Source organism: Epinephelus lanceolatus, chromosome 4 (genome assembly GCF_041903045.1).
Source record: "Epinephelus lanceolatus isolate andai-2023 chromosome 4, ASM4190304v1, whole genome shotgun sequence".
NCBI classification, from domain to species: Eukaryota; Metazoa; Chordata; class Actinopteri; order Perciformes; family Serranidae; genus Epinephelus; species Epinephelus lanceolatus.
Window position 1 is genome coordinate 2,736,440 of NC_135737.1, and position 18,636 is coordinate 2,755,075.

An 18,636-nucleotide genomic window follows, 5' to 3' on the forward strand; every position below is an offset into this window, starting at 1 on the left:
AAAAGACCGATGCTTAAACGTGTTGTGATTAAGAATGGGTCGACAGCTTCTCTTCAACAAAACAAATAGACAGTGCAGTCCTTCTCTTGCATTCATAGGACGCAGGTAGATTTTTGGCTAAAAATCTTTAATTTTTTTTTCTTAAAAGCATATCTGAAAATAGGCTACACACAAAATCCTATTACAGGAAGGATTTTAAAGTTCGAAATGATCAAATTAGAGTCATCTATTTTCAAAATAAAAGGAAGTTAGAGAGTCTGTATAGAAATAATGTCTCAAATAGATGAAAAAGTGGTTGGATTAAAAAAACAGCAATCTATTTTCAAAGTGTTCACATGGGAAATCTCTTTTTAAACAAAGTCGTTCGTGCAGAGGCCTTTTTGTTTTTACAGAATTAAGCGTTTTCAGTCAGTTTATTTGTTTCAGGGACCCACAACTACAGTCCGGTTAAGTCTAAACAGGATATTTACGTGGCTGGGATTTTTAAGACGATGATTCAGTGGGATCTAATTTGTTTTTCTTTTACTGCATTTAAAATTTGAAGCACTTACGCAAAATGTGCTTTTACATCTCTATTGGTGATTTCAGAAATCTAGTCTGTGTGTGGATACAAGGGACCTGGCGGAATGTGAGGGGATTTTTGGCTCAAAGGAGAGAGAAGATATTTTTATTAAGGCTGTATGGGGAAAATGAGACAGTAATGACAGTAATCAATAACTGAAATAACTATTTAATGTCAGTGTGATATATTTGGAAGCACGCGTCACATGCAGTAATCGTGTTTGTCGTACTGGACAAATACACAGGCGTGCGCACAATTCTGCAGTGCGTCATGCACTGATTCACCTGTGGTCATACTGACTTTGTTTGTGGGGTTCAGAGCCAAGTCTCCTAAGCACTGTAACTTTCGGCTGGTTCTGAAAAAGTAACAATACAGTGAATGAAAACCACTGCGATGTAAAGAATCCAACAGTAAATCAAGCCCAACCTTCCTACGAGGCTCTGTGAGACTAAACCTGGCCACACTGTGGGTGTCTATAGCATCAAAGTGTTGGCTGCTGTAACGCCTGTGTATGTGACAGCTCTGTCACTCTCCTCTGGCTCCTCTAGGTCACTACAGCGCCCCCACCTGGTGGTCTACCTGTCAGCCAGATGCACCCACAGCCTCCAGACACTGTAACTGCAGTTCAGATACATGACTGTGAGAATTGGAGGGTGAAACAGGCTTTACGACTGGAAGGTAACTGGATGTGAGGGGTTGTAGTTTATGATTGAGTTTGTCATTGAGTCATGTTCAGCAAAAATGTTTGTTTTATGAAAGAACTGTGATCCATAAGGTAGTAGGCCTACTGTAGTCCAATCCCTGTATTGTTCCCAATAATATATTAGACATCTCTCTCTCTCTCTCTCTCTCTCTCTCTCAGTGTGTGTGTGTGTGTGTGTGTGTGTGTGTGTGGTGTGTTGGGAAGGGATTGAGGAAACATTCTGCTTTTCCTCCAAGTGAGAACTGATATGTTTCATTTAGCGGAGTGAACTGTAGAGGAGCTGGAAGAGGAGGTGGAGAAGGGCTGCTCAGGAGGAGGATGAGGGAGAGGAAGGAAAAGAAAAAAGGAGAAGGAGGAGGAAAAGAAAAAAAGGAGGAGGAGAGGGCCGCTGGTCGCTGGCTTTCCATGTGACAAGGGGAAATATGAGGGACTTTGACAGGTCTTAAACGGTCTGGCGCCAAGGCCTCAGTCTAGCCGCTAAATATAGCTGGAGAGATGATGCGGGGAGATGGGAGGAGAAGATGGAGAGATAAAAGGAAGAATAGAACAATGTCGAAGGGAGGAAGAAAATAACAATAGTCGATTATAGACGAATATGGCGCAAAATGGCCCCGTTATGTTGTAATTAGAGCGTCTTTGGCGCGGATCGCTGACACAGGAGCCAAATCACCGGGACGGCAGACGCATTTTACGCACATTTTAAGATCTGCAGTTGTATTACATTGTATTGTATGTATTGAGCGGGCGGATCAAGGACATATTAAAGCTTTGGTCATCTTCCTACGAAAAGCTTTATGCAAGCTTTTAATTCACTCTAACTGTAATCTCACCGGGTGACTGACAACTCTTTGCATCAAATATCTCAATTTTAAGATACCAAACCTGCTTATTTTGAATCTTTTCTGGGTATACAATACATATTTTATCAATATCATAAATTATCTGAACTACTTATGGTGGGGCAAATGAGGGACAACTTCTGAATAAACTCCTGTTTTGGATATGTTTCCACGTTAGATTTTTGGCATTTTTGCAAGATATTCTGCTCTTCATAATCAATGCCTCTCCTCTGCATTCCCAGCTGCCACACAGAACACATTCCCAATGAACAAGTCTAAGGAGCAAATGTACTGTTTTCATTAATCCCCAACACAGAATATGTTAATCTAGCACAGTGCCCCTTCTATGTAGATCTACCAGCAGCTCGAAGCAGTCCTCCCTCGACTTAATGACTTTTAAATCGCGCGTAATGGAGATTTCTGTACCATTGACGGCGCAGAACAAATAAATGGTGACTAATTTGCACAAGCGTTGTTGATACAATTATCCAGTTGGGTATTCCGGCAGAAAAACCGTTATCCACCTCCATATGTTACTAATCTTTTTTTCTCCCCAGTAAAGCTCCATGCATACAGTTTCGAAACTCTGACAAACTGCCGCCCCTCCATCTCTGTCATTTTATATGAAGGTGCAGCATTCCAAACAAGTCAGCTGTGTTGCCAAATTATAACAGACAGACACCACAATACACCTCTTAAGAAAACTGTGAGGTATGTGCAAGACATACTTGATGATTTTACATTCTTGATGCTCTCTGGCATTTAGTTCCAACACCTGGCTGACTAAAAATGACTCTGCTGTTGGTGCCTTCACTGTGTCAAACAGTTGATGATCCAGGGACCTGTGTCTGATTTGATGTGTTCCTTGGGCTTGTAGAAACTATTTTGGCTTTAAGCAGGTATATTGCGCTCTGTTGTGCTGGAGCTGCTCCTGTCTGGCCTGATGACTAAGCATGGCTGTATCAATATGACGGAAGCCGAGCAACAAGTGTGTGACAGCGGAGATGTACAAACATCTCATACTCCTGAATCACATATCATGCTTTATCTGACACACAAGTGCTACTGCTGAAACATTCTGGAGTTGCATTTTTAGATCGCATTTAAGCATAAAAACTGTCTTGTTTTCACCTTTGTCTCTTAATTAGATTGTTTTACAGTCATATAACGAACGATTAGGGAAGGAATTGAGTGATTTAATGTATTAACAATTAGAGTTTATAAATATTATTCAAGACATTTTTATGGCCATTAAGAGCGCCTGCCACCGAAAGCCGCAGACATGCTGCGAAGTTCCAGGGGTTAATAGGAAATGCGCAGTTGTCTCTAACAGTCTAATTCAGAAGGATTATCACTTTTTGTTTCAGTTTTTGTCGAGGTGCCGCCCGTGGCCTATAACATGGTACTTCCTGCCCGGAGAGAGCATCTGTTTTAAGAAAAAAAAAAAGAAATCATATCTGACACCGACCGAGGCAGAAAAGTGGAGCGGAGCCGCAGATGAGGCTTCTGATGGGGCCGGAGAGGCTCCCACATGCACGACTCCAGGGTAAATATAAAGAGACAAGAGATTGTTCTTATTGTGGCGCATCAGCCGACTGGCGCCGAGCGGCTCTTTGACAAACTGAGTCCAAGTTAATCAAGAGCTGCGGCGCTGGATTTTTCTAAAGGAGCTCAGCAGAGCGGAGTGCAGGGAGGCGGGTGGGGGCCGTGGCTGTCCCTCACTGTCCTTGGTTTGACTAAATACAACCTGTCGGAGATTACATGCTACCACGGCCTGCCCTCAGCTCTGAGACTGAGCGCTAAATCATTTCATCGTTGTGCCTGCTGGATGTGGAAATACAAAAAATCTCCACGGTGTCAAACAGCAGTGTAACAACAGAAATGATAGGCTATAACTGCACTGACAATAATTATATTTATACTAATTTAAAAATAAAAATGGGCCAGAGATCTAAATGTGCCAGAGAGCCTCACAGAAATCCAACTTTATTTGCGTTCAAACAAGGAAGAGTTTGTATCGAAGTGGGCACTCACCGCTTTCCTTCTCCCTGTTTTTTCTCTCAAAATTCACTCATCATCAATCATCTGGTTTCCTCTTTTCCTCCACGCAGCATCTGGGTTTGTCTTTTCCAGCCTTGTCTCTTTATTACGCTGCTGCCGCTGCGGCTGTTGCTGCCTTCCCGTCAGTTCGATCAGGAAAATGCACAGATAGATTACTCTCGCCCGGGGAACCCGGGGCTGTATGAGGCTGAAGTCGGTATACGCGAATAGCCTGGGCTAGTGTGAAGCAAATCCAGCCTAAGCGTCAAAACAGCCGATAACATGGAATAATTACAAATCTGTTATTATAGAGAACGACCGAGAGAGCAGCAGCTCTCCGAAATAAATCTCTTCGGAATGCAGAGCATGAGCTGCGAGTCATGGATTTACTGTTGTGAGTTGGTCTAAGAGACAGTGGTAAACGTGGAGAACTGGAGCGGTTCCTGAGTATTAAGGTGAGTATTAAGACAGTGAGTCTGTGGACAGGTTAGTTTCTCCGGAGGCAACATTGTAAAAACGCAAGCCGAGAGAGGTGATGCCTCCACCGGCAAAGAACTGAGGGCTGACCCGGTGTTTGGCTTGGAAATGGGGGTGGGATTTCCCGATCTTTCCTGTCATTGGTTAATATTTTATTCTGTTGACATGTTTTCTTACTGCTAATGCTTCCGACACCTTCTTGCCCCCCTCCCCTCTTCTCTTAGAATCTGGCCGGAGCTGTCAGAACCACGCCTATAGGGGCCCACAATTGGTCCAGAAAGCGTAAAATCAGCAATCAAAGGGGCTTGGTTCATTAGTGTTGGGGATGGAGGCAGGAAGGACATGTGAGATAGTCACAGATCTGCAGTGAACGGGGCCACATCTCTCCAGTCAGTGTGGAATGACTGACGCAGAGAAGCAGCTTATTTCCCTGAGAGGCACACAGCGCAGCCTGCCTCTGCCTTCACATCGCCGCTTTCACTGAAGGACTCGGCGGAGGAACCAAAGGAAAAGCACATCAACAGCAACTCTGGGCTATTTTCTTCAGCCTGTGTGTTTGACAAGTCGCTGTAATATTCTGTACAGCTTTACAGAAATTAACTGCCCGCAAAGCGCGGATCCACTGGCTCTGGGTAAAACCACTAAAAATATTATTTCACTTCGGTTTTTGTGGATGCACCGATGAGAGATCCAGTTTTCACAGGGACCGCAATGGCTTATCACCCTTTCCACGCACACCGGCCGACCGACTTCCCCATGTCCGCCTTTCTAGCGGCCGCGCAGCCTTCCTTCTTCCCGGCGCTCAGCCTGCCTCCCGGGGCGCTCACCAAGCCCATGTCGGATCACGGCCTGGCCGGGGCTGCGGAGGCTGGGCTCCACCCGGCCCTTAGCCACCATCAGGCGGCTCATCTCCGTAGCATGAAGAGCCTTGAGCCCGAGGAGGAAGTGGACGACGACCCAAAAGTTACACTGGAAGCCAAGGATCTTTGGGACCAGTTTCACAAACTCGGGACGGAGATGGTTATTACCAAGTCCGGAAGGTAAGAATTTCTCACAACCAAGGATACATTCTTTCCAAAAAACTTGCAGTTTGTTTCTGCATATACAGAGAAAGAACTACAGCTGAAAAGTTTGCAGCTAAAAGCCATTTTACTCACGATTTCAAATGGCGTGCGTCGGGCCTTTGCTACTCCTTTTCCACCATTAACATAAATGAAAATCAAAAGCCTACAAAATACTACACAAACACATAATGTTTACCTCACATTATACACTAAATATATTGTTTAAAAAAAAGAGTTCCAATCGTATCACTGTGTATGCACTTGGGAGTTAAACTGGTTTCATTTATCAAAGTAAATAAATGAATAAAACGTCAATTAATTTTTGAAATAGTTATATTTCCAGAATGATCAAAGTGCATATTTTGGATATTTTTGAGAAAAAGTGACCTGAGCTTTAGTCGGGTTTTATCTTTGTAAAGTGCATTCTGTTGAGGCAGCAGCGCTTCTTGGTTTTATAAACAGGCTGTCACTTCAAAAAGCAGGGACGTGAAGTGTTGTAGTCATAAATATACTGCTCAGCTTTGTAGTGTAGGGCTTGGACAACACACATACACACACGCGCGCACGCACACCCACTATGGTTTTGCTGTCGCCTAATGGCGTGCAACACTGGAGAATAATATCTGACAATTACAATATTTCTTCTTGTCAGAGCGGCATGTTTTTTTCTGCGTCCGCGTCGCCTTCAGTGGCTCTTTAGTCAGATTTGTTCAAGTCTTGTATGATCATCTGACGTTGTATTTTGTCTGAATCACGGCGTGCTGACTCCCCGCGTGTTTTTCTCTGCAGGAGGATGTTCCCTCCGTTCAAAGTGCGAATAAACGGACTCGATAAAAAAGCCAAATACATCCTACTGATGGACATCGTGGCGGCGGACGACTGCCGCTACAAGTTCCACAACTCCCGCTGGATGGTGGCGGGCAAGGCCGACCCGGAGATGCCCAAGAGGATGTATATCCACCCGGACAGCCCGGCCACCGGTGAGCAGTGGATGGCCAAGCCTGTTGCTTTCCACAAACTCAAGCTGACCAACAACATCTCAGACAAACACGGATTTGTAAGTACTGAGGGGTTTTTTTTCTCGACTAAGCAGATATATTTTTTCATATATCCATTCTGCATGCTGTTGGAACAGACGGGTCAGAGTGTTTTTATGATCAGATGAAATTTTTATGAAGCATATGGGTTATTGCAGCAAAATACCAAGAATAAACAGCCACGAACAAGGGGAAATAAATATGAACAGAGCGTGAGCCGAATCCAAACTACTGTAGGGAAATTATATGATAAATAAAAGTGAGCAAACCTGAAACGTTTTGAGACAACGAAATAGATTAAGATTTAAAGGCGTAACAAAATAATCTCAGAGAATATGTGCGTTTAAAGATGAGCTCATGTTTTTTTTAATGCCTTTACGTCCAAAGCTGTTGCCACTTTGTTGCCACTTGACTTCCTCCTGCCGCTGACATACACAGAGCTTATACTTGCAGCTCTCCGGAATACTATCAGCCTGCATTTTCTCCCCTGCATCCATACATCCAAAACCACGCAACAGCTCAGGGCCTACACCACGGCTGCATTCTCCTCTCCTCTTTATTCTGCATTTTAACCGGGGTTGCATTGGTAATAAAAATAAATAAATAAATAAATAAAACAGTTTAAAAAAACACAATATCTGAGATCAGTGTTTGCGAGGCTGGGGGATTAAGTGGCGTATCATCAAATCGGGCCAGAGAGAAACGACTTGAAATGAGCATGAATGGCGAGGCCGACTGGCGTGTCTGATATCCCTTCCAGCCTGTAATCCAATAGTATAGTATAGTATAGTATAGTATAGTATAGTATAGTATAGTGGCCCATGTGTTGTTATTTTGTACTACATTAGGCCTGTAGTGTTTTATAGTATGACTTGGAAGCTTCTGTGACTTTGTACGTTTCATCCAAAATATGAATCCCTTCATCGTGTATTTAAAATGATTTTATTAGTTTGAACAGAAATAATCGGGTTAGGAGAAAGCCCACCTGCCTGGCAGACAGAGTGACCTTTCGACTGGAAAAAAACAATACTTAGCCTACATGTCAGTCTGAATAATTTGCAATCGGTTACAGGCAGGATTTCTATTCATGTACGCGTCTTATTTATACATGCATGCGCTTAATGCTAGAATTTTATTAATTAACACTTAATTCAAATCTGTTGCTGTCTTTGTGCCTACCTTTGTTTATTTATCTTATTATTTTTAATCTAAAAAAGAGCCTGTAGGACTATTTGATGTAAAAATACATGGTAAGTGTGTTGTGCTCTGTAAGTTAAAACAGACAGGCCCTCGAGCTATGATTCCAAGATGACGGTCGGCAGAGTGACTGTAGTGTTTGTGGTATTTTTAAATGAATGAGAGAGGAAAATTGTAACTTCTGTCCTGATGCAAACTGGATCATATCACATTGTTGCTGTGATTCGGAAGCCTCATGACAACATGTGTGGCCTGGACAGGATTTTCCCTTTGCCCCGCGCTAATTACAGACAAGTCTGTTCACACAGTAATTGTACCAGCATCAATAACAATCGGCGTCAACATATTCTGTCTGGTGTTGTTTAAATATGGAGAAAATATCAAAAGGAGCCACAGAACGCTGTTATATTTACTCCAGAGCTGTGTGTTTGTGTGTGTTGGTCCAGACCATCCTCAACTCCATGCACAAGTACCAGCCCAGGTTCCACATAGTGCGGGCCAACGACATCCTGAAGCTCCCCTACAGCACCTTCAGGACCTACGTCTTCCCGGAGACCGAGTTCGTGGCTGTGACAGCGTATCAGAACGACAAGGTGAGTCACTGTTCACACTCAACCAACTGCCTCTAATATGGCTGCTATACTTTGCATAATAAATGTCCTACATACGTCCCCTCCCCCCACCACCAGCCCCCGAAGACTTAATCTGATTTTGTAGGTCGCCTAATTTCCCTGCAGAGGACTCCCATGTGATTTTTTTTTTATTGCTGTTTTGCCTGGACTCTGGGTGTAGCAGATATGAATTCAAATCTGGAGCCAAAATGTGTGTGTGTGTGTGTGTGTGTGTGTGTGTGTGTGTTATCCGCTATTTATGGGCTATGGATGGTCTATTACCTTGACCAAGTGAATAATTAGGCGTATAAATGTGGAGAATGTGTTGTGTGGCGTGATAGGTGCTCTTTTCTTTTTTTTCCTTTTTCTTTTTTGTCTTCTCAAAAAATTACAGTTGCAGCTTTTGGAATTCTACTTTTTAATTAATTTATTTATTTATTATTTGAGGGTTTTTTGTAATTCAATAGAATATTTGTACAGTTAATTATTTTATTCTGTGTGTATATTTTGATGTCATTATTATCCCCTTCGCCGAGTCTTTATCCTCCTCCGTGAAGCTAATTTGAGCTTGTGTCCAGGGGGTCGGGGTGGGGAGGGGGCTTCTTGTTGTAAAAGTTAATGGCAACGAGTCACTATCGATTAGAGGGCATTTAAAAGGCTGGTCACCCTGCAGTCACTGTGGACAGATGCTCAAATGACAAATGCCTAAAGCGTCTTCTTTAAGGGCCACAGGGCCCCCAGAAGCGTGGAACCTCTTGTAGGAGCCATGCCGGCATCGTGCCCCTACATGGAGCCACACCGGCCTCCTCCACATCAGGACAGCAGTGATCCAAACCGCATTATTAATTATTGATATGATAGTCATCTGTTCAAGTATTGTTCCCTCTGCCTTTTTTTCTGGGGAACGGAAGCTTGGAGCCCCATAGAGAAATATTTCGTGAAAGAATTCCTCTCCAGGGGCCCATGAGAATAATGCCCCATCATTACGCTTTTATTAATAATACAAATTAGAGGTCTACCATGGCTCCTGTCCAACACGCTTCCGTGTATGTCAATCCAAACACGTTGTTGTCTCTAATTTGGGCAAGGTGATGACAATGGGCTCTAGCAGTGTGCGCTATATGTTGTCATTCTCTGACATGTATTCTTTTTTTTTAAGATATTTTTTGGGCATTTTGTCTTTAATGGACAGGACAGGCGGGTGTGTGTATGGAGGGGTGGGGGGTTGGTGGTGGGGGGGGGGGGGGGGGGGGGGGGGGGGGGGTCGCGACATGCAGCAAGGGGCCGGATTCGAACCCTGGATTCGAACCCAGCCTTGTACATGGGGCGACTGCTCTATCCACTAAGTCACCGATGTCCCCTCTGACATGTATTCTTACTCTGTATTTTCTGTCAGATAACGCAGCTGAAGATTGACAACAACCCCTTTGCCAAAGGATTCAGAGACACGGGAAACGGAAGGAGAGAGAAAAGGTATCCAGCTGCCGCCTAACACCTGTGTGTGTGTGGGCCTTTTTGTGTGTTTTTGTTCTGCAAAGTCATGGAGTCAAAGCGTGAAGATATCCCATAGTACTATGGATTATTATTGGTTGTCATTATCATTAGATAGTAGGCTATTGTTGTTGTTGTTCTTCTTCTTAATAATAATAATAATAATTATAATAATTATACTGACAGGAAACAGCTGACCATGCCATCCCTGCGGATGTATGAGGACCAGTGCAAGGCGGACCGGGAAGGTGCGGACTCAGACGCCTCTTCCAGCGAGCCACCGACAGGCAGGGACACCGTTCACTCCCCGCTGGGAGCCGATACCAGCCCGCTGAGGTTCAGCAGGCCCAGCCGAGGTGAGGAAGCCTTATTGGTTATTTTCATTTGTTTATATCCTTTAAAAGCTAGGATGTGTTGTTGTAAAACTTTACTGTTTAAATGTAATCATTTAAATTTTGTTAAATTGTTAAAACATGACTGTGACCTGGTGGAGGAAAATAAGCAGCAACGTCACGGCAAAAGTGTTATCGTCGTACAGAAATAGAAATATCTTTTATATAACTTACACTGGCCTATTTGGTTGCTCCTACACCCATAACAATAGTATAATCTTAAAAATGTATGACAGTAAACTGTTGGGCGGTCATGTATTCTGCACCTGTCAACCAATCTAACTGGCCACTTAAGATCTCCGATTGTACCGTCTTGTTTTTTTTTTTGTTTGTTTTTTTTTAATGAAATTTCGATTGCCTAAATAATTTAATCTCCAATACGTTCATGATGCAGGAACAGGCGGTGTTTGGCAAATAAATACATTAACGTGTATGTGTAAGACGTGTGAATTACAGTAAAATCCACTTAAGTTTTGGTTATAATGGGCTAATTTATTGCCTTTTAAATGTAAATAGGCCTATTTTAATAGAGGATATGCAATGTGTAAAATACGTGCTGGGGTTGTCGACATTTAAATTCCATTTATTTTGAAAGGAAATGTCTTAAATTTAATCCGGTTTTGTTTTTTATTTTGTCTCATCCTGTTGAAGACAAGCATAAGCATAAGAATGCTTTACAAAATGTGGCAAATAACACAGAGGCTTTCGAAAGTTGCTCTTAAAACTCAAATATTAGTGTGTTAGGTTGAAATAGCTGGGGCTGAGATATGAATAGTATCTTAGAGGCGTACACCTCTTGTTACTGTGATTCCTGTGTTGTAGATGAGAAAACGTGCACTGACAGCGAGCAGGAGCTGGAGCATCACGACGAGCGCTGCACTGGCTCCAGCAGTCCGGGACCTGAACCTGTGTCCCCCTACAGCTCCAGGTGTGAGGAGCGCATGAGGGATAGGGCTAGCACAGAAAAGAAGGACGACTCCTTATTCAGTGTAAGAAACCTTGAGAAAGACAAAGCGGAGAGCAGGCACAGGAAGGACACCACGGACGCGTTGACCAAGGACTCAGAGGCCGGAGGCATTAGTGCCACTAAAGAGGCCTTCTCCCCTCTCATGGTCCAAACCGAGAGCCCCTCACACTTCAGCCCAGGCCACTTACAAAGCCTGGCTCTGTCTGGCCTGCACAGTCAGCAGTTTTTTAACCCTCTAAGCGCCGGATCACCACTGTTGTTTCACCCTGGGCAATTTGCCATGGCCCCCGGAGCCTTTTCTGCTATGGGCATGGGACATCTATTGGCCTCTGTATCCGGAGCAAGTGGTTTGGAAAACGGCAGCCTCTCCACACAGGGCACAGGAGGAACCCCCAACCCATTCCCATTCCATCTGTCCCAGCACATGCTCGCCTCTCAGGTAAGGAGGGTTATCCAATCAGAAAATAATTCCGTTTGTTGTACACCTGTAGCACTGAGTAACACGACCAGAAAGTTGGAGCTTTGAGTTTTACCTTCGTAGGACCATAACTGTTTATGTAAACCTCGACCGTTCACAACTTCAGAGCTCTGTTATTTATTTATTTATTTATTTATAAGCATGATCAGTGACGCAACATTTCATTTATTCGCCACATACAAACATGTACAACTATATGAAAATATTTGCATTAGCATTGGGGTTATGGGATTTTTACACAACAAAACGAGAAAACGGTTGTTGCATTTACTTTCAAACTTTCAAAAAACTGTTTTAAATCGTCTGAAGAAAATCAGCTGTTTGGATGAAAAATGTATCACTAATGTGATTATTTGACGACTTGATGAGAAGCAGTGATGTAACAAAATTTTTCCACTTTCATGTTCCAGGGCATCCCCATGCCTCCATTTGGAGGTCTGTTCCCGTACCCCTACACTTACATGGCGGCGGCTGCAGCAGCGGCCTCGGCCTCAGCCCTCCCAGCCACCAGCACTTCCAGCCCGCTCTCCAGGAATCCCTTCCTTGGCGCGTCGCGCCCGCGTCTCCGTTTCAACCCCTACCAGCTCCCAGTGTCGCTGCCTCAGAGCTCCAGTCTGCTCACCACTGGCCTGCAGGGCAGTCTCAACCCAGGCTCCGAAACCTCCAAACCGGGCAGCAGGGAGACCAGCCCAGCTCCGGAACACCATAGCAACCATAAGACAGTAGGGTCTGGCGGGAGGGCTGTGTCTCCCAAAACCTCAATGAAGGACTCAGTGAATGAGCTGCAAAGCATCCAGAGACTGGTGAGCGGCTTGGAGAGCCAGCGGGAGCCCTCCCCGAGTGCAGACTCTCCCAAGTGATGAGGACTCTGTGTGGGATGAAGACTTGGCTTGAATACCAGAGGACTATAAATGCATATGTCCTGTACAGCACATTAGGGAGACTGGAATGAGGTTTGATCGATATGGGTCGGTGAAGGCCGAAAACTGTTATTTTTTTATGTTATTTTTTTATATATATATATTTTTTTTTCAACAAAGCTGTGTGAAAGGGTGGAAAGCCCCTTAACCCCATGTGTTTTAGGATTAGCAGCTTTCTGAAGGCAGGCGTAAAAACTCTGGGATACATTCCTACATTGATAAATGGGGGGGGGGGGGGGGGGGGGGGCTCACTAAACACATAACAATCAACCACAGGAGGCCAGTAGCCTATCTGTATCGGTCTAACCTGACGGGGAGTGGACAGTGGGTGTGCTGAGTTTGGTTAACTTGAAGCATTTGAGCATCCAGGCCTGTTTTTTTTTTTTTTGTTTTTTTTATTCCGAGCCGAGCCCTAAAAGAGCCTCACGACGCCGACAGGCAGGTCTCAAGCTGCATCCAAAAACCCAGGCCTGATTATTTCAAAAGTCAAGAAAAAAAGAAAGAAAGAAAGAAAGAAGGAATCGCTTATCATTTCAAGCCAGAAAATTTGTTTCTGAACTATTTATGTAATTAAAGATTAAAACAAATCTGTAAATAAAGCTAAGATCCAAGAATATGCAATTGGTATTAATTTATTCAAGGCTGTATATTAGTGTGTATATATTTTGAATTTAACTTGTTGCTTTTTTTGTCCTCCTCCTCTCCCCCATTTTACATGAACATATACTGTAAATGAAAGCTATTTAGCGCTTGTTGGTTTGACAAACTGTGTATGAAGCATCGCTGATTTTTAGGTGACGTGTGTGCCATGTTTTAGTCTGCATCCACCGACAAAGACAGAGGAACAGAGAAAGAGCTCCACATGGATTCAAAAACACCTCAGGTTATTTCACTCCAGTCAGGAGACATTCAAAGCAATTCCTTTTAGGCGCATCATTCATATCTATTAAAAATATATTTAAAGATAAGAGTATCTTGTTTATGCTGGTTGTCCGGGGTTTTTCTGTGTTGTTGTTGTTTTGTTTTTTGTTTTTTTTTGATTGCCTCACAATTTCAATAAAAAATCGTTGTGCTGAAGGCTTGCAGGCGTATCATTATTATTATTATTATTATTAGTAGTAGTAGTAGTAGTAGTGGTGGTGGTAGTGGTAGTATTATATTTCAATTAATCTAATTGGAGCTAAACAACTGTACAGCTTTGTAGCGCATTTTTTAAAATGAAGTACCGGTAATCTGGTTTCACACACACACATATGGACACGTGGGTCAGGAGCGCCCTCTGTCGGCCAAGTAGGCCTATGTACCATGAGAAAGGGCAGTTTGTTGAATTTGATAAGAAAATGTTAATAGGTTTAAGCCACATTTCATTAAAATATATTTAAATCAAATGGTGAAATCAAGGAGGCTATGTGGGTGAAATTTGCTGCTCGAAATTTTGCATAAAAGCTACAGCTGTGAATATCAAATATTATAATTTTTTAGCTTTTATTGTCCAACAGAATCAAAGACCAGGTTTTCTTCTTGAAATGATTTTTTTTACTGTAATTTACTGAACAGTGGTTGCAGTAGTAGCAGAAGTAGCAGCAGTAGGCTATGTCTATCATTTTTTCATGTCGGCGGCATGCATCCAGGTCTATTTTGAGCAGGTCCTCAGCCACCGTCAATCAGCATTTCCTTTAGTATTGTGTAGCCGTCTGTATTTTTAGAAAGAGTGGAGTATTTATAAGAAGAGCTTTCTCTGCTGTGCTCACACACATCCTCTGCAGGCTGAGAGTAACTTTAACTGTTCCCCGTTTAACTCAGCTGGGAGCTTATCAGGGATTATAGAGTTCGGCCTGTATATTTTGGAACATAACTTTCACATTAATTAAATTTTTATTTGCTGAAATATGTGTAATATGATGGCGTTTAAATGTGTCATGATATCCAGGGGCTATGAGTACATGGCAAGACGATGCGATTTTTGTGGATTTATGTAGCCTAACAAAAAAAAAAGTATTGGTGTTGTATTAATCCTATGTTGAGGCCTGCGTGGGAGCATGACAGCAGCAGCACTGTGTGTGTGACAGCGTATATGTGTGTCTTGGTTTAAAGGGTTAAGCAGGGGGAGTTCAGGGCAGCAGACAGCCTTTTGTCCGGGACCCGGCGCCTGTCGCCTGCCTGCCGGCCACAGCCTCCACACCGCCCCGCTTCCTAATTAGAGACCCCCGCCTCCTCCTCCTCCCCTGCTTCTTCATTTTCTTTTCTTTCTGCAGCGATAATCACAAAACTCTCATTCTATTACGGGAGCCATTGTTGCCACTCTGTTATCTTCAATTAACAGAGAGAGCGACTGGACCTCGCACTCTGGGAGAAAAAGTATTTGTCTAAATCAATCAGTCAATGAGTGATCAATAGACTCCTGTGGAGGCCCCGTGGATCATAACTAATGACTGCTGACGGCGTGGGGTAAAAAGGCCAAGATTATTCACAACTTTGTTCACTGATCGTAGGCTTGTGTTGCTATGAAAGCTTTTATAGGCCAATAGAAGAAGTTTCACAGTTCATTTCATGGCGGACGACAAACACCTTTCTTGGGTTTTACTGTGTGAAAGTTAAACAACATCACACAGAGCTGCCCTCCTCTTTATCTTCTCTCATTATCTCCAGGATCGGACGAGATATTACAGAGCCTCACATTAGCCTACACAAATATTCTACTGCCTTTAACTTTTCTATTTGTTCTCTTCTTATCCTAAAATGACTTTAGATTCACTATGCTAGGATACATATGATTTGGCAACACGGTATGGCATTTAGTGGTGGAAATTAACCAAATACATTTACCCAACCACTTCCTAAGTACCTTGACGTTTTGCTTTTCCCCCTCCATTTTATACTTTTACACTTAATTAGAGAGGCACGGTACTTTCTTTACTTTATGTGCCTACTATTCTACAAATTCATATTTTACGCAAAGCATTTGACTGTTGAAAATAGAATGCTTTGTTATTGAATAAAATGTGTTAAAACCATAACACCAGCTTGACCAGCTACAACATCAAAGTGCTGCATACACATTAATGGCTATCAGTTGTACTAATAATGTAACATCAGAGGGGCCAATCTTTCCTGCAAAATTATTTTTCACCATGAACATTTTGCTGATTATGTATCCTACATAATGTACACATAATTGGACATAAGTAATACTTTATGTGTTGAATTGCTCCTCTTACTAAATAAAAAAAATCTGAATACTTCTACCACAGATGAAATAATTGATTTAAGTTAAATAAATTAATATGGGAATCTAAATATATCTTATGATGTTCCATATTTTTGTAATGATATATGCTGCTCACATAAACCTGTTGATTTTTTTTGTTAGTTGCCTCATGAGGATGAAGCAACTGGCCAAACTAGGCTCTCACTGTTCTGCCACTGCTGTTGACCCCGCAGAACTGATCACATTAATATCAATATCCGAAGATCGAGATTTATGTATTTTAGGTGTGAAGCAGCTAGAGGCCAATATAGCAGCAGAAAAATCTAATCCAGCCATCAGGAGACAGTGGGAAGAATTTCAGAGTATCACCGTTGAAGCAAAGTGGCTGGTCTGAAAGTGCTGGGGAGCAGTCGGTATTATTAAGCTGCAGCTCATCAGGAGCTACTGACAGTGCAGGCTGCCTATTGGCTGCTCAGCTCAGGTGCAATCATTACACTGGTTCAAAGTGGAGCGAAGGCGTCCAATCACAGCCCACTGTTCCCCCTAAGAACAGGCAGGGAGGAGGAGGGAGAGAACACACAGCTTCTAACCTCACTGCAACACTTCCACCGGCCCATACCTCTTACACAAACACACAAAGGTAGAAAATCCTCAACTATAATATGACTTTATTAAGCACGCCACCAATAAAGTGAGATGTGCTAAAGGGAAAAGCACTGATTGTTTTGAGTAAACTCCAATTGTCAGTGCAAAGATCCACAAAAATACCTAAAAAACACACTTATGAAAGGCACTCAGAGTACACGCATGGTGCTGTAAATTAAACATATTTGTATGAATATATAGAATGGAAGACAGGAACGATGTACCAATCATGCAGTAATCAGGTTGGATTTATAGTTTACCATTAAATTACTATGTTTCCAAAGTTAGTCTTGTTTTATTCCAATTATCTGGAAACTGTCAGATTCACCTATTAATCAGATTATCAAGGCAGTGCTTTCAAAGCAGGCAAAATGAAGCATGCAACAAGTTATGACCATGGGTGCAAGTGTGTGTGTGTGTGTGTGTGTGTGTGTGTGTGTGTGATAGCTGGATAGTTTGGAAGTATAGCAGCACAGCATACAGGCCTATCGCCCCCTCCTGGACATTGAGGAAGGAGGAGAGATGTCCATGACTTCTGCCCAAAGGAGCGCAGAGCCTGACCACTTCACTTCTTTTTGCATTGAGTTTAATAACACAAACTCAATGCAAAGCTTTTACTTCACTCAAAGTCAGTCAGTTTGCCCACTTCTGTTGTATTGTTGATGTTTTTTCCTCTTGCAGACACAGGAGCAGTATCTTATGAATAATATCAACACTAAGCTTTAAAAGTCCCTGTTGTAGGATTTATTGGCATCTCACGATGAGGGCACAGAACTGAAACTTCTCCCATGGGCCAAGTGACAACTGCAGTGGTTGACACAAAAATGTGAGTGGTCCTATCTAGAGCCAGCACTTAAATTTGTCCTTTCTGAGCTACCATGGCTGACTCCATGGAAGATGACCCACTTCAGCTCATTCTAAAAACTAAAACTAAGAAAATAAAATAAGAAAATAAGAACTAAAACGTGGTTCTTATTTTCAACATAGTTATGGATATTCTATACCATTTCTGCCAACAGATGCCCCTTAATCCTACACACTGGTCCTTTAAGTAACTTAACTGTGTAGATAGACACTGGGACAGAGACACAGTCAGTGGTTGTGTTTGCTGTGCAGGAAATCCTCAGTATTATTCTATGTATACAGCTACATGACTGTGGATTGTTTGATTATCCACTGTAAAACACTGATTTATAAAGTGTCTTTGTTTACCTATTCCTGTTCAGAGTCAGTAGGGATCAGATCTGGTCAGTTTAATAGGCAGTCCTCTTCATGCTTTTTTTATTATTATTTTGACACATCCTACCAATAAAATATCAGAGCCATACAGCCCACTTTAAAGTTGTTTTTTTAATTCCTTCTCTCTAAACTGAGAACACATCCTATCCAGTTTGTCAGGCGCTTCCTGCAGGAGCAGATGGTCACCTGCCAACCAGTGCAGCTTCTAAAACAAACAACCACTAGGTGGCACACTTACTTACTTTACAAGTAACTTAATTTCAAATACTGTGTTATGAATTTCATTGTTACAATGTGTAGTCAGGGAGAACAAACTACAGTATACAATTTAAAAGCATCATATACATCTGAGTGCAATGACATATAACATTTGTGGTGTTGTAATGTTCATTTTGCTACGACAGTCAATATTTCTATTCTTTAAAAGCTCAAGGGTTTAGGAAACATCCTAATTATGATCCAGTTATACAGTGAGAACATCTCCATCACATGAATTCAAAAAGTCAGGAACTGACATTTTAAAATAGGAAAATTGATAAATGAAATGAATTTAGACTAGAAATCTGTAACCTGTAATAATAATCAAAATGGCTACAGACTATTTTTAATTTAAGACACAGTGACATCAATAGTAAAATGGTGTAAATGAGAAAGTACATTTTAAGACAGAGCACACTACAAACTAAAAACAAAAATAATAAACCATGACATGCAGTTGAACGCAAAGAAAAGAGCTAAGAATTGGACCTTGGGTTACATTTTTCTC

The 18,636-nt window shown here is 42.3% G+C and overlaps 1 protein-coding gene across 1 annotated transcript; it reads left to right on the forward strand.

The window, feature by feature from the left end:
- Positions 1-3,521: 3,521 nt before the first annotated feature.
- On the forward strand, positions 3,522-13,851 carry tbx2b (T-box transcription factor 2b). Its single transcript, XM_078166842.1, has 8 exons — positions 3,522-3,650; positions 4,846-5,661; positions 6,475-6,742; positions 8,366-8,512; positions 9,927-10,003; positions 10,208-10,377; positions 11,236-11,819; positions 12,269-13,851. The coding sequence occupies exons 2-8, from the start codon at positions 5,303-5,305 to the stop codon at positions 12,716-12,718; spliced, it is 2,055 nt and encodes a 684-aa protein (XP_078022968.1). The 5' UTR covers positions 3,522-3,650; positions 4,846-5,302; the 3' UTR covers positions 12,719-13,851.
- The last annotated feature ends 4,785 nt before the right edge of the window (positions 13,852-18,636 follow it).